Source organism: Podarcis raffonei, chromosome 4 (assembly GCF_027172205.1).
Source record: "Podarcis raffonei isolate rPodRaf1 chromosome 4, rPodRaf1.pri, whole genome shotgun sequence".
Classification (NCBI taxonomy): Eukaryota; Metazoa; Chordata; class Lepidosauria; order Squamata; family Lacertidae; genus Podarcis; species Podarcis raffonei.
The window spans coordinates 19,068,518-19,083,288 of record NC_070605.1 but is presented as its reverse complement, the minus strand read 5'-3'; the positions used below and the strand labels follow the sequence as shown (position 1 = coordinate 19,083,288).

The 14,771-nt window shown below is 42.2% G+C and overlaps 1 protein-coding gene across 7 annotated transcripts; it reads left to right on the top strand.

The window, feature by feature from the left end:
- The first annotated feature begins 58 nt into the window (after positions 1 to 58).
- On the top strand, positions 59 to 14,541 carry FAM76B (family with sequence similarity 76 member B). 7 transcript variants are annotated; one of them, XM_053385669.1, is made up of 10 exons: positions 59 to 83; positions 3,538 to 3,602; positions 4,192 to 4,246; positions 5,248 to 5,403; positions 7,810 to 8,006; positions 9,457 to 9,504; positions 9,648 to 9,728; positions 10,281 to 10,437; positions 11,467 to 11,568; positions 13,220 to 14,541. In XM_053385669.1, exons 2-10 carry the CDS (start codon positions 3,559 to 3,561, stop codon positions 13,307 to 13,309), a joined length of 930 nt encoding a protein of 309 aa, XP_053241644.1. In that variant the 5' UTR covers positions 59 to 83; positions 3,538 to 3,558; the 3' UTR covers positions 13,310 to 14,541. The 7 variants fall into 7 exon arrangements, with proteins under 7 accessions (XP_053241644.1, XP_053241640.1, XP_053241638.1 ...); XM_053385663.1 differs by lacking the exon at positions 59 to 83 and adding an exon at positions 378 to 869; XM_053385664.1 differs by lacking the exon at positions 59 to 83 and adding an exon at positions 386 to 869 and having other exon boundaries at positions 10,302 to 10,437.
- Positions 14,542 to 14,771: the final 230 nt, after the last annotated feature.

Genomic DNA, 14,771 nt, shown 5'->3' with positions numbered 1-14,771 from the left:
TTATTATCGCCTTGGGGTTTCAAGAGCGAGCGAATCAGAAGCCACGGCGAAGATACGCTCCGGATTTGTTTGTGTAGCTTTCGGTGGGTGGCAGGAGGAGTAAGGAAGCGAACTGCGCTTATCTCCCTTCTGCGCAGGCGCAAACTAGCGATGGCGGTTTATTGCTGCGACTCTTGTATGGAAAAAAGGGCACCGGCGCCCGGCCAATGAGAGGCGGCGGCGGGGAGTGGGTTCCGCCTTATTTTATTTTTCTGATTGGTCTGGTCTTATAAATCGTGACGCAAGCGCGGCGGGCGTGGGGGGTGAGGGACGTCGCGCGGCTTCCCCCGCCTCCTCATTGGGCGGCGAGGTTTGAAGGCGGCCTTGCCGCGCCGCGCTGATTGGGCGAGGGCGCCGAAGCTCGCGCTCCGTCGGTTTGCTCCCTGGCTCGCGCTCGGCCTCTGTTTGCGTGAGGAGAAAGGAGGAGGAGGAGGGGGGAACGGAAGGGCCTCTTGACGCGGATGCCGACACAAGGAGGAGGAAAGCGGGCCTAAGCGGAGGAAGAAGCGGCGGAGGAGCTGAAGGAACCAACAGGCGCGCGCGGCGGAGGGAAGAATCTCTCCTCTCTCTTTCTCCCTCAGCCGTTCGTTCGCTCCTGCCCTCCCGCCGGTGGTTGGTTCCTTCCCGGCTCCTTCGGCGCTGTGAAGGGAAGGCGGATGGCGGCAACATCCGGGGCCTCCGGGGTGGCGGCAGCGGCGGCCGTCGCCGTCGGAGGTGGTGGAGGTGGGTCCGTCGTCGCCACCGCCGCCGCCCCGGCTCTCTACGCCTGCACCAAGTGCAACCAGCGCTACCCGTTCGAGGAGCTCTCCCAGGGACAGCAGCTCTGCAAGGTGCCGCTCCCCGGGGGCTGCGGGGGTAGGCCGGGAGGCGACGCCGAGGGAGGGAAGGGCGGCTCGGTGGGGTGGGGTGGGGACGGCAGGGCAGGGCGGGCGGCCAGAGGATATCCGGCTGCGCGGCGGGACGCGCCCGCTTCCGGGGCTGAAGGGGTTTGAAGGGACGGGGCGGCCTGGAGCTTCGTTAACCCTGAACCCCGAAATCTCGGGGCCCCTCTAAAGCTTTTAGTGGGGCTCCCATACTCAGTAAGTGATACATCAAACGGGGGGTCGCTGTTAACACCCAGAAAACCAACGTCCCATCCACTCCAAAGTTCTGTAGAGCCCCAACAACAACTAATTCGGAACCCCTAAATTTGAGACCCCCCCAAAGTTCTGTAGAGCCTAGTGCAAATCCTGTGTTTTGTAGGTTCTTTCTGCCCCCCAACAACTAACTCAGAACCCCTAAATTTGAGACCCCCCTCTAAACCTTTCGTAGGGTATTGTAAGGGAAAACCCTGCATTTTGACCCTACATATCGTCTACAAAACCCTAGGAAAGTTTTGGGGTCAGTCCCAGATTTCGGGGTTTGTGGTTAACGAAGCCGCGGCCTTGGAATTACAAGGGGGCTGACGAAGCAGAGGAGTGAAGGCAAGGGAAGGGTTTAACTTCAAGGACACAACGCTCCTGATAAGCTGCTGTGTGGTTTCTTTTTCACTTGGAGCATTTATTCCGCACTTTTTTAAGCGAAGGAAATGTCCTTGCTGGCATCTGGTGAAGCTGAATGTTGGAAAGCTCAGGACAGATAACAGGAAGCACTTCTCTTCCATGTAGCACATAGTTAAAATTATGGGGATCTCTTCCTCAGGGAGGGAAAGTGATGACCACCAACTTGCATGACTTCAGAAGAGGAGAGCACTATTGAAGGCTACTAGCCATGATGGCTATCCTGTGGTTCCATAGTTGAAGGCAGCAGCAGTTCTTCTGAGTACAAGTTGAGGATGGGTCAGGTGCTCTTGCGCTTGGATCCTGATTGCCTAGTTTCCCACAGACACCTTGTTGGCCACTGTGAGAACAATATGCTGGCCTGGATGGGCAACTGGCTTGTCCCAGCAGGCTCTTTATATGTTCAGAGAAGGTGACATAGATCAGTCGCAAAACAGGCCTCGTTTTCAGAGTTACAAACTAGTTTTACACACAATGAAAAAGGGATGAGGAGAGGTTATATATGTGAGTTCAGTGATACTTGCTCTCCATGTGCCTATATGATTTCAGCCTTAGTGACTAATTCCAGGGTGATCAGTTCTTTTCAGATTACTCAGTGGGAGGTGCCAGTCCGCCACCCAAACTGCCCTGTGGTGTAGGTGTTGTGGCCCATTTGTTATGCCTGGCATGATGGTGCCACCCAGAATGTCATCACTATGAGATTCTTCCCTCTATATCATGTCATCATATTTTGCATTTGCTCTAACCCCATTCTGAACCATAGTGAATTTCCCTCCCACTGTCAGACAGTACAGTGGTGCCCCGCAAGACGAACACCTCGCAAGACGGAAAACCCGCTAGACGAAAGGGTTTTCCGTTTTGGAGGCGCTTCGCAAAACGAATTTCCCTATGGGCTTGCTTCGCAAGACAAAAAAGTCTTGCGAGTTCCTTCGGGGGTTTTTTCCTCCCCCCCCCCTTTCCTAAGCCGCTAAGCCGCTTATCAGCTGATCCATTGATAAGCCGCTTAACAGCTGATTGCTAAAAGCCGCTAATAGCGCTAATCCGCTAAGCTGTCAATGGGCTTGCTTCGCAAGACGAAAAAACCGCTATACGAAGAGCCTCGCGGAACGAATTAATTTCGTCTTGCGAGGCACCACTGTATACAGCTTTCACTACATGGTGATGGGATGGGGTTTACTATTTTCAGTGGCAATCCCTCCTCAGGATAGTTCTGTCCTGAATTTATTATACATATTGGAAAATTTTGATGACTTTTACATTTTGATTTGTTCATTTTGAACAGGGCAGAACCTTCAGCCCTCCAAATGATGATTGGGCTGTAATTCCCATAGTTTCTGTCCATGGTACCTGGAGACTTAACAGCATCTGGAGGGTCTCATGTTTTCCATCACTGATTCATTGCATCTTTGTCACACATTAAAAAAACACACCTAAATGTGTTACTTCATCCCTTGCTTGCTGTAATGAAGAAACACCTGTTTTGGTTTCCTTTTTAAAACAGGCTATAATATTCTGGGAGCTAGCTAGTCTTGTGGCACAAGCTTTCATAGGCAATCAAAGTCATCATAGATCATTGCTTGTTACAGCAGCTATGTGACAGATTCTACTTGCAGGAGTCCATGGTATCAAAAAGATACTTAGTTTTGCAGCATTAGCAGTCAGTGGGTTTTTAATTAGTTATCTTAAATTCCATCTCTTAAACCTGGCTTATAATCAAGCAATAAAGCACTTTATATTGCAGTCTTATGATGGTGACATAGACTGTATAATAAGTCAGATCAGGAATTCTCTTGCCCTGCAGTTTGCAGCCACATATGGAAAGCCAAAGTGACTTGGAACAACTGTAACTTATACATGGGAGCACCATAAAATGTCCACAGAGCAAATAAGATAAAATGAGATGAATTTATTGTGTCAGTAGTTTCTCTATAGTAAAACAATTTTGACTTTTTTTGTCTAGGAATGTCGCATTGCACATCCCATGGTAAAATGTACTTACTGTCGATCAGAGTTTCAACAAGAGAGGTAAGTCTTTTTCATGTTATTTCACACTTGTGAACTATCAGCTATTACTTGAAAACTGCTATATGCCCCATAAATGTAATGCTGGTCAGTCAAATTCCATATGCAGTTTACCTTGAATTATATGGCTAAAAGTCATCCACGTATTGGGGAAAATGTTGTCTGCCTACCCTGGTCCCATGAAGGAGGCAAAAGAGCAAGGCAGAATAAAGAAGAGCCTCTGGTGAGCAACTTGTGCCACCTTTTTGGAGAACTAGAGTTCTTTAGAAGAAGAGTTTGGATTTGATATCCCACTTTATCATTACCCAAAGGAGTCTCAAAGCGGCTAACATTCTCCTTTCCCTTCCTCCCCCACAACAAACACTCTGTGAAGTGAGTGGGGCTGAGAGACTTCAAAGAAGTGTGACTGGCCCAAGGTCACCCAGCAGCTGCATGTGGAGGAGCGGAGATGCGAACCCGGTTCACCAGATTACGAGACTACCGCTCTTAACCATTACACCACACTGGCTTTTAAGGGCCTGTCCTGAATATGGGTACTTCTCCTATGTAACTAAGTATTTGAAAAACTGGATTTTATTTCCTTTTCTTTTAGCAAAACCAACACAATATGCAAGAAGTGTGCCCAAAATGTAAAGCAATTTGGAACGGTGAGTTAATTCTGGATCTTTTTTGTGACTGGGCTGCTAAATTCATAGTCAGGGACTTATTCAAATTTGGATTTAAGAAAAGTACAACAACTATGACATTTTATTCCACACTGGTTGAAATTGCCTTTTGCTTTGCATAAAGTTTTAAACATGTACATGCTGAAGAGTGGAACCCCGGTATTCTGGAGAGCTACCGGCTGTGAAGCAATCTAGACTTGACTGTAGGTCTTGCTCTAAGGTTAACTGAACACTGGTTATGACACATAATTGTACCTACCATGTGGCAGTATGGGCAGCCAAGAAGATGCACTTTGCAGTCTCCATTGCACCTTTAAGCAGCTGGCTGTAAGAGCTTTTTGGATAGTCTAGAGATTGCTTACTTTCACTGTAGGAGAAGGATCCACACAAGAAGAGCCTATTGGATCAGGACAGCGACCCATCTTCTCCAGTGTCCTGTTCTCACAAAAGCCAACCAGATGCCTGTGGAAAGCCCACAAGCAGGAACTGAGCACAAGAGTACTCTCCCCTCTTGCAGTGTTCAGCAACTAGTATTCAGAAGCATTCTGCCTCTGACCATAGAGGCAGAGCACAGTCATTGTGCTTAATAGCAATTGATAGCGTAATTCACCATGAAAATACATTGACTCCATAGCTGCAGTTCCATAATTATAACAGAAATGCTCTGTATTACTGTTTAATTTTTTATTAAGCAGTTTATACATTTTCCTAAATAAAAAGAAACAAATTTCAGTTAGCAAAATAATGTTTTTCCTGCAGCTGACATCAGGAAAGTTTAAAGAAACTTTGAATCAGTTAATAAAATGTAACATAGTTTCAGCATCAAACATAACTACTGTACTAAGTGAAGTCTGTATAATGAGCTTGTTTAAGCAGCAGTTTTACTTTTTCTTTCCTTCAGTGACTCTAGGTCATTTTTGCATAAAATGTTGACATATTGAAACAAGGAATGGCATTCTTAATTTGTTGTTGTTTTTCTTCAGCCGAAACCTTGCCAATACTGTAACATCATTGCAGCGTTTATTGGCACAAAATGTCAGCGCTGCACAAACTCTGAGAAGAAATATGGACCCCCTCAAACATGTGAACAATGCAAGCAGCAATGTGCTTTTGATCGCAAAGAGGAAGGAAGAAGAAAGGTATAGCTTTGTCTTGCTGCTACTCATACTTGGTCTCAAAGTGGTAACTGAATGATGAACATCATCGTATTGTTGTATTTTGAATCACACTTGTAGCATTTGTGCGCACTCCCCAACCTGCCCTACTTGTCCGGCAAGACCTGGCTGAGAGAGAGGGGTGCACAGAAGCGTTTTCAGAACACAAAACAAACAAACAGTAGTTGCTGCCACCACTTATCTTAGAACAGCCCAGAAAAGTAACCTAAGGAAGGAGATTACTCTTCAGCGTTACCGGGCTGCCCCGCCCTGCGTCACTTTACCATGGCACAGGCAGAAATCCAACAGGCTCTGGTAGGCGACTAAGTGGTCAGGTGCTGGTTTAGCTTCCCCGACAGAAAGGCAAAAAGACAGAAACAGGAAAAATTCCTTTTTCCAGAATTTATTAAAAAACAAGATTATTCAAACATAAAAGTTTGCACACCTCTTACAAATCCCAAACAGAAAATAAAAACATGGTTTAGTATAGCTAACTACAGAACACACTTACAACGAGAACCGGTCAGTTATTTAGATTAATTAGCAATTCGCCAATGGTTACATAGAAGGACAATAACTCAAACTTGTTAGGGGAATTGGCAGCTGAATCCTGTTTATCCCAAGACCTTGAAAATGAAAGGGCATCCTCCCTTATTCTCAGACACACACCAGATTCCCCTTCTTGTTGTAATAAGGCTTGATGACCTTGTTCACACAGAAACGGCATCTCAGATAGCCAGGTGTCAAGACTACAAATCAACTATGAGCCTCCCTCCTGCAGCTGGAGAAGATAACTTATTCACACTCCCAAAGACACTAAGTCTGCATTTAAAGAAGCAGACACACATTCCCCAGTGTTTGGCTCTCCCACAATGCTCTTCTTAGGCATGAGCCAAAGTTTTAACTTGCTAAGATTTCCCAACATCACTATAGCACTAATGGTCTATCAGAGTGCTGTTCATTGATCCCAGAAACTGTAAACCACATGTGGAGAATGGGGTCCCCCAACTCAGGCATACTTTGCTCATGAGCCTTTCCTCTAGGAAACACGGATCTCACTTCTGACACCAGTATTGGTGTCAGAATTTGAGCAGTGTGAGAGTCCAGGGGTTCCAGGCACACTTACCTAGGGTCCATGTTTACTTAAGTCATGTAATTGGATGCTCCCTGCACTTCTGGCATGAGGTGTTCTATAAGAAACCTTTAGTCAGTTTTAAGTGAAGGTTTCCAAATAATTATGGAGAAATAGAATTTATATTATGTATTTGTATTACTCTTCAGTTATCAGTTTACATAGCAGCACTTGACTGCTGATCCATGAAAAAAATCGAACTCACAAAACAGTAAACAAGATAATTGAAAGTATGCCTTTTTGATAGTTGTTTTCAGAGGCTATAAAACACTGGTATCTAGTCTGCCCAGTTATTGATGGAATATAATATATTATCATTTTTATTTCACCATTCTTTCGTAATCTTTTGTAGATTATCAGTCTCCCAGCTTAGGCACTGACCAGTCTCAGACCTAGCTAGTTCAGCATGGTTGCTTGTCATCCACATTCGGACAATGCCCCATTGTTGCTGCAAGTGGTCCCTTAGATTGCATTTATTTTATTACAGTATAATGAGTATTCACATATTAGAGTTTAGAGTAGACTCTTGGATAAAGCCTACTGAGAACCTTTTCCTCCAAGATGCTATTTAGCAACCAGTTGGGATGGTGGATCCTAGATAAATCATTGGCCAAATCTGAGGAGAGCTGTGGGGTATCCTGGAAATTGGGTGAAAGACTAAATGATACAGGGGAGATACATCCAACATTAGTTATAGTCTAGATAGATCCATTGAAAGTTCATTGATTTCAGTAGGTCTACCACTTGAGTATGAAATGAGTATGTGTTGGATCCTAATACCCCTTGAGAGGGGTTCCACTCCTGACACTCTCTTAACGGAAGAGGCAAGGTAATTTTTACAGATTCCTCTTTCCCTTCCAGCTTCTGAAAATAGAAACCTTGAGAATAGTGTGGGACACGGCACTTCTCGATAAAGGTTATGGGAGTTTTGGCAAAAATGTTCTCTTCCCTTCCTTTAGTGGGGGCCTCTGCTGGATCAAGAGCCCTTCTGTCCATGGAAGAGGCCTTTTATATCTTGACAGGTGTGCTCACCTAAAGGAAATAGGTTGCAATATTTTTCACCCAGTTTTCAGCAGAATGTCCAGTATGTTTAATTTTACGTGCTGCTGTTCTGTACTATGTATTTTCAACTTGTTTGTATTAAGATGTGTGCACAAAGAATGACAGCAGAAGTATTTGATAATTTTATTTTGGCTGTTGTATGTCTTTTTAGCACTGAGTACGTGTAACATAACTTGCTGCGAATGATTTCCCAAAAGGTTGATGGGAAGCTGTTGTGTTGGCTCTGTACGCTGTCCTACAAGAGAGTACTGCAGAAGACCAAGGAACAGAGGAAGAGCTTAGGGTCTTCACATTCTAATTCCTCCTCCACATCTCTTACTGAAAAAGACCAGCATCATTTGAAACACCAGCGCCATCGCCATCACCACCACCGTCACAGCAGCGGCCATCACAAGTAAGTTTTGTGAAACTTGCAGAATAGAGGTGGTACCTGTATTCTCTGAAACTAAATCAAGATACAGTAAGAATTTTGCTGCTAAATTGGTATACTTAATCTATTGCACTTAAAACTTATTTCTGCTATTAATATTTCCTTAGGTTGAAAGTGTGTATGGCAGATAGGGACTTGGATCTAAGAATGTTTCTTTATATAGGCTAGGATCCAAGGATCTGCCCAACTGGTTCCAATTGTCCAAGGGAGCTTTGGGTTTGTTTTCTTGAAAAAGAAGCTTCCCACATAGCAAATTGTTTTGGAAACCTAAGAGAAGTTTCATAACAATAGGGCCTGTTATTCAAAGAAAGTCACATTTCCGATTGCACAACATCCTGCCATAACTTTTAGAGACCGTATGTGTATAATTGGGAGTCAGTTGTTTTTTGTAGAACACAAAACCTATATGAAACAGTAACAGTTTAGAAACATTTGAGTTGCAAGCTGGACTTTCAATTCTAATGCTGTTGCTAATACACATAGCTAGGCATGGCCCCTTTCTGAATGAAGAAGAGATGCATAAATGCACCAGAATCATAGAATTGTAGAATTGGAAAGGACTCCAAGGTTCACTTAGTCCTAATGAAAGTACTTAGTCCTCCTGCAGTACAGCAATATCAGCTAAAGCATCCATGACAGATGGCCATTCAGTCTCTGCACATTCCAAATAAGATACATTGTGGTTGAAGAGAGGTTTCACTTGTCATGAGAAAATGGAAATGCTAGCTAATTGTGTTGATAGACGTTGCCCAACAGCTTCCATTTTCGTTCTGCTGTACATCAGCTGCTTTCAATAATATCAGTATTTTATTTATTATTTTATTATACTTTTATCTCATCACAGAACTTAAGGTAGTATACCTGGTTTTACAAGAAGTCTTCCATCCAGGCACTGACCCAGACTTAGACCTTCTTGGCTTCAAGGTTATCTGGATGAGTGACGTATGGTGCCATCAGGATATGGGTGCCATGTCAACTCTCCTGATTCCTCAAAGACAGTGAAGACCCCGAATTGTTTTATGGAGGTTGTTAATCCACATTCAGCACATCAGAGTATGATAATTAATCCAGACAAGACAGAAGTAACTAAAAGACCAGATTTATGGGAGTACTTCTAGACCTGCCGCCACTCTTGGAAGGTCAAGTGATTGTGGCCAGCAGTACTTTTACATAGCTGTGCCTGGAATTCTGCTTGCAGTCTTCCCTGGAAAGGACAGGTTTGCCCTTTGTTAGGCATGCTTTGTTGCATCCATATAGGATTGCACTGCGCTGCTATATATGTGGCTATCTCTGAAGAATATTCAGAACTGGTAGCCGTAAATAAAATAGGGCTTTTTTTGTTTGGTTTGGTGTTTTTTTGCAAACCGTGATTGAGGTGGCCATTCTTAAGCCTATTGCACATTCTGCATTTCAGAATCAGCAGTCTGAGTCCAGAGCAAGATCAGGGATTGTGGAAACAGAGGTAAATGTTGACTATTTAAAAAAAGAACAATTTGTAAGTCCAGCCTGTTCCTTACTTTGTCAAATTATTTAGAAATCTATGTACATGCTGTTTTGTGTAAATGTAGATGTATAGTCATACAGATTGTGTTGGCGTCTTTTCAGCCATAAATCCTCTGCAGCTATTCAGAATGAAACTCCAAAGAAAAAGCCCAAAATGGAATCCAAGCCATCTAATGGAGATAGGTAAAAATATGGCCTTCCTTACAGTTTTTCCCATTGAAATTATTGTTCGTTTTCCTTTTCTTTTTCATTTTATTCTGAAAAAGTCAACATGACTTCATATTTTGGCCATATGCCTTGGTGTAAACTTTAGTGGAAAATGATGGCTCTACACTCCTTATTCTGGAGGTTTTGGGGTAATCAACTAAAATATAGCAGAAGGAAAACAGCCCAACGTGCAGTGCATCTAGGAGCAACAGTTCAGTTATTTGTAGCTATAAACCTGCTTTGATTTGGTTCTTATGGACAAGCTTTGTTCCATGTGCATCTTGTTAGGTGAGAGAGATTGTATACAACAGTCTCTGACAAACAGTTGGAATTTGTGTAAAAGGCTGCTTCGTTTAGAAAGTCAGAAGCTAATGCTTAATTATATTTCTGCAGGTATTGATAATGTTTGCCATTAGTAAGTTAATTTGCTAGTTTCATCTTATTTCTGTCAAGTACTTTTTTTTTTCATTAGGACATTTGTGAAACTGTTTCAAATACATACAGTTTTCCCCCCTCATTTAATCACAGCCCACACTTTTCTTTTTACAGTAGTTCTATAAATCAGTCAGCAGACAGCGGAGGTACTGACAACTTTGTCCTCATTAGTCAGCTGAAAGAAGAAGTGATGTCACTGAAACGCCTCTTGCAGCAAAGAGATCAAACAATTCTGGAAAAAGATAAAAAGGTAAAAGCCTCAACTCACAAGTAGCTATTTTGTAAATGTTCTAGTTCCAAATGAAATCAGTATTACAAATATGAATTAAACAACCCAAACCCAGAGTTCATTTGGAATGCATTTTGGTCATATGTTACTCGAAATAATTATATTTAGATGAACTTTTTTGTCCACAAGGGGCCAATTTTATCTTCTTCCTCCACAGTATGCCCTCCTCCCCAGCTGGCCAGAACCTACCCTGGCTAAGGTTTGATGCTGACAAAGGGTAGGAGTAGTTGAGGTCTCCAGGTATAGGACAGTATATAAATTCAATTAATAATAATAATAATAATTAATAATAGGCTAAACCCGCACACATAATACTGTATCCTCATCATTTCTGCCCATCAAACAATTGCTTTTGGGGAAAAGGGAGGGTGAGCCATTATGGTATTAGCTAGAGGTAATCTTTTCCCAAGTACATCTGATACATAGTAACATATTTGTAGTTTATACGGGTTACTCTGGATGCTTTGGAAGGCCTTCCCTCTCGATCCTTTCCCCATTTTGAGCTTGCGTTCGTTGAGAGGTAGGTTGGAGTTTAAATTCCAAATCCATAGTTTCCACCATTTGGGACCATCTTAACTCCCACAGAGCTTCATTGTATTTTGGTCTCTTCCCAAGAGAGAAGTGTAGTACCTGGCTTACAAGTGTGTTGTGAAGGAGGTGATCTTGCACATCTGGGAATAACTGCTGTATGGTTTATTTATTTTTTCTTAACTGTGTACGTAAGGACAATAATCTGGACTATGACAAGTAAAAATGTTTAGACAACATTCTGTCTTACGGATATACTCAGCTTACTTTGTTTGTGCAGATATAATATTTAATGCTATGCATTGTTTTCATTACTAGTCTTCAAATCAGTGGAAGAAATTGTTTTTTGTCTTTTAAAATGTTCATCTGACAGACACCAGGAATCTGTCTTGTTGACGTGAGGGTTATCACTTTAAAGGAGGCCTGGAACAGTATTTTAAAGATCTCCATTCTTTTTCCTAGTTGACAGAGCTGAAGGCAGACTTTCAGTACCAAGAGTCCAACTTGAGAACAAAGATGAACAGCATGGAGAGAGCTCATAAAGAAACTGTGGAACAGCTACAGGTAAATACCGCAATCGTTCACAGACAACATTATTGGGCTAAGGACTTTGGGAGCAATCAAAACCCAGGATCTACTGGGATGGGTGAGTTAGGATCCAGTTGCTCGCCCAGTGTAAGCACCACATCCAAGTTTTGTTGGAGACACGCTGGCATAATTCCCTCAGCTGACTGAGCCACGTAATTTTTACACTGGCATAAGACCTGAAAAGTGGGGATTGGTGGGTGCGCTGCCAGGCAGGGGAGACATATGAAGGATCCTAACTCTGTTTAGCTTGATCACACGACCTGGCAGAGCTAATGCTGGCAAAAAGGGAGGTGCAATTCAAACACTCTTTTTATGACTTGTTTTTCCCTCTTCAAGGTTTAGGCCGGCTCAGTGGGTAGTAGCACTGCTCAGCAGAGTTTGGAATTGGGGTAATTATGCAAGTTTAACTTAAGCTGGTGTCAGTTTAGTCAGCTTCCTATGCTTATGATAGTTCTGTTATATATAATTTATATAAGAACAAATGGTCATGAGATAGGCAACCTTTTGAATCCAGTTCACTCTTCTTGAACTATGAATATTGTACCCCAAGATAGCATTGAATTCTGGCATCACACCAAGAAGAACCCACAAGCCTCTGCAGATATTGAACTTCACAAGCTGGATCTCTAGTCATCCCAGCATTGATGAAGAGTAGATTGTAATTGATCTACGTAACAATGTTTGCAATTTTTTATCCATAAACACTCAGCCGTGAAATAATTAGCAAGGCTTACATCAGTTAGGTCCCATTGATTGACTTTCAGTAACAGGGGTCTAACTTGAACAGGATTCATCATGAGATTTTGATATGTTTTACCAGTTGTACTAAAGTTGTTATTCCCCATTTTTGTTTTCAGCTATAGAAACTAAAGAAATTGGCTAGCTAGGAGAGCTGCTTTGGTGCAAATCTGTTTCACCTGCACCTTCAGTGTTGTACACAGCTGTGTCTGTGTTTTCTAGAGAGGGACTTGGTTGTGATGAATGGTGGTCATGTTTGCCTGGATAACTTCCTAGGCTGCTAGTGCTGAAATAGCCTCTGCTTTTTAGTGTGTTTCTTTAGGTGAAATCAACATTCCAATCTCTTCACACAGTGTTAAGCTCCAGCTGACTCCCAAAGAATAATAAATTAGCCAAATTATTAAACTGGGCTGGGGGGGAGGGGGAGAGAGCTTTGGACAGTGTCATGTTGAGACAGCTTTCCATTTAAGCATCCGTCTGTCTGAAAATGTGCTTTAAGGCCCTTCTTTAAAAATATCAAAATGAAAGCTATCTAATAATACAGTATTTTTACTTCAAGATTTAATGAATGCTCTTGACAGGGTTCCAAAAAGGACCCGAGACATCTATTTCTCAAGCATTACCTCGTCATACCAAACAGTTTGCAATAGGATTGGGGCGGGGGAGGAACTGGAGTACCAAAACCCTTGGGCCGAACCTTACATAACTCTTTGGAACCGTGGCTTTGAGCCCTTTTCAGCAGCACAGGCGTTCGCCTACATGTGTTAGACATTTCTGCAACTACCATGGGAATGGTGCAAAGAGGGAAGTGGAGCATTTTCCAACATTGCATGGCAATGTATGTACGATACAACCTACAGAATTATAAGGGGTGTGTTGTTTTTTGCAGGCAAAAAACAGAGAACTGCTCAAACAAGTTGCGGCTTTATCAAAGGGCAAGAAGTTTGACAAGAGTGGGAGCATACTCACATCTCCATGAAGTGCTGGCTGTTTGCATGGGTGTTAATATTCAAAAGGTAAATGACTCTGTGGAAACTCCTTAGAAGCCTGTGTAGTGGAAAAAAGGAATATTTTTGCACACAGAGTAGTTGGCATGTTTCCTACACCTTTTTGTAACTGATAATGCAGTGGAACTTTTTTTTTCCTTTTTAAGTTTAAGCCATTTGGATTAAAATACTTCAGCTGGCTTGAAGAATGCTTTTTAAAAAGAATTTATACAGGAGAGGACTTCTTGCCAGTTACTGGTAATCAGTAAGAGTGCTCTTATTTTTAACCACATCATGCAATAACATATGCAAGGCAGCAGTTTGAGGGAGCAGTCCATCAAGTATGGCTATTGTGCAGAATCATTAATCTAAATTGGATTTATGCAGGACACCTAGGCAAAAGCAGAACTTGCCCAGGAGCTGGGCAGATCCACATCAAGAAAAATAATGGTCAACCATATCAGTATTCCAGCAACAACTAGCTTGGAAACAGAAACTGGAGCACTAAATGCCTGACAATTGTGCATTATCTTTTGGTCAAAATAAGAGTACATTGAAAGTCTAAAATCATGGTGCTTTTATGACAAGAAGCTTATTACCTATAAATATGTAAAAGAATTTTAACAGTTCTATTCTTAGTGATAACTGGTGTTTTACATTTCTTGTGATAGAAATTTAAAGAGATATTCCCTATTGTAAGTATCTGAACAAAACGTGTTTTTTGAAAATTTACTGTAGACTTTTTCTCTTGCAAGTGCCTTTTCTCCTAACTTTATTATTTATAGGAATGTTGGTATTTTGTATATAAAGTTTTTCTTTTTTTAAAAAAAATCATGTTTAAATGTTCCTTTGTGGATGTATATAAATAAATGTATGTACAGAATAATCAGATGTTAAGATCAGAGTTGTTTAGGATGCTAGAGAAGGTGTTAAGATCTGGCAGGAAAGGAATATTGGCTGTACATAATTGTAACAGATTTGTCTGTGTAGAAGGTGTTTGTCTTAACTCATGTTGTGCCTAACTTAATTTTTTTCCTCCCACACACTAAACTGTAGGGCTTCTAAAATATATTTCACCTTTTATCTCAGTGCTAATTTGCATAATATTCCCTGTGGCATGTTCTAGATTGAATGACGCAGGAACAGTATTTGAGCTAATGTAACTCTTTGGCAATTTCTTTTAATAACTTTCATTGTACTATGCCTTTTTAAACTGCTGGGAGAATATGCCTTTTTATTTCTCAAGAGTGAAACAAACACCCCCCACACAAACAGCTCCACATTGCTAAGGGTGCAGTCACACTGTTCTAGGACAGGTTACCCCGGAGCCAAAAGAAATGGCCCTGGAGAAGCTCTCACATGAGACAAAAAACGCCAGTCCCATGGACCCTCACTGGCTTTGCAGCCATATAGTCAAGTGGGATCAGTACAGGATGAAGAATCATGTACCCAGCA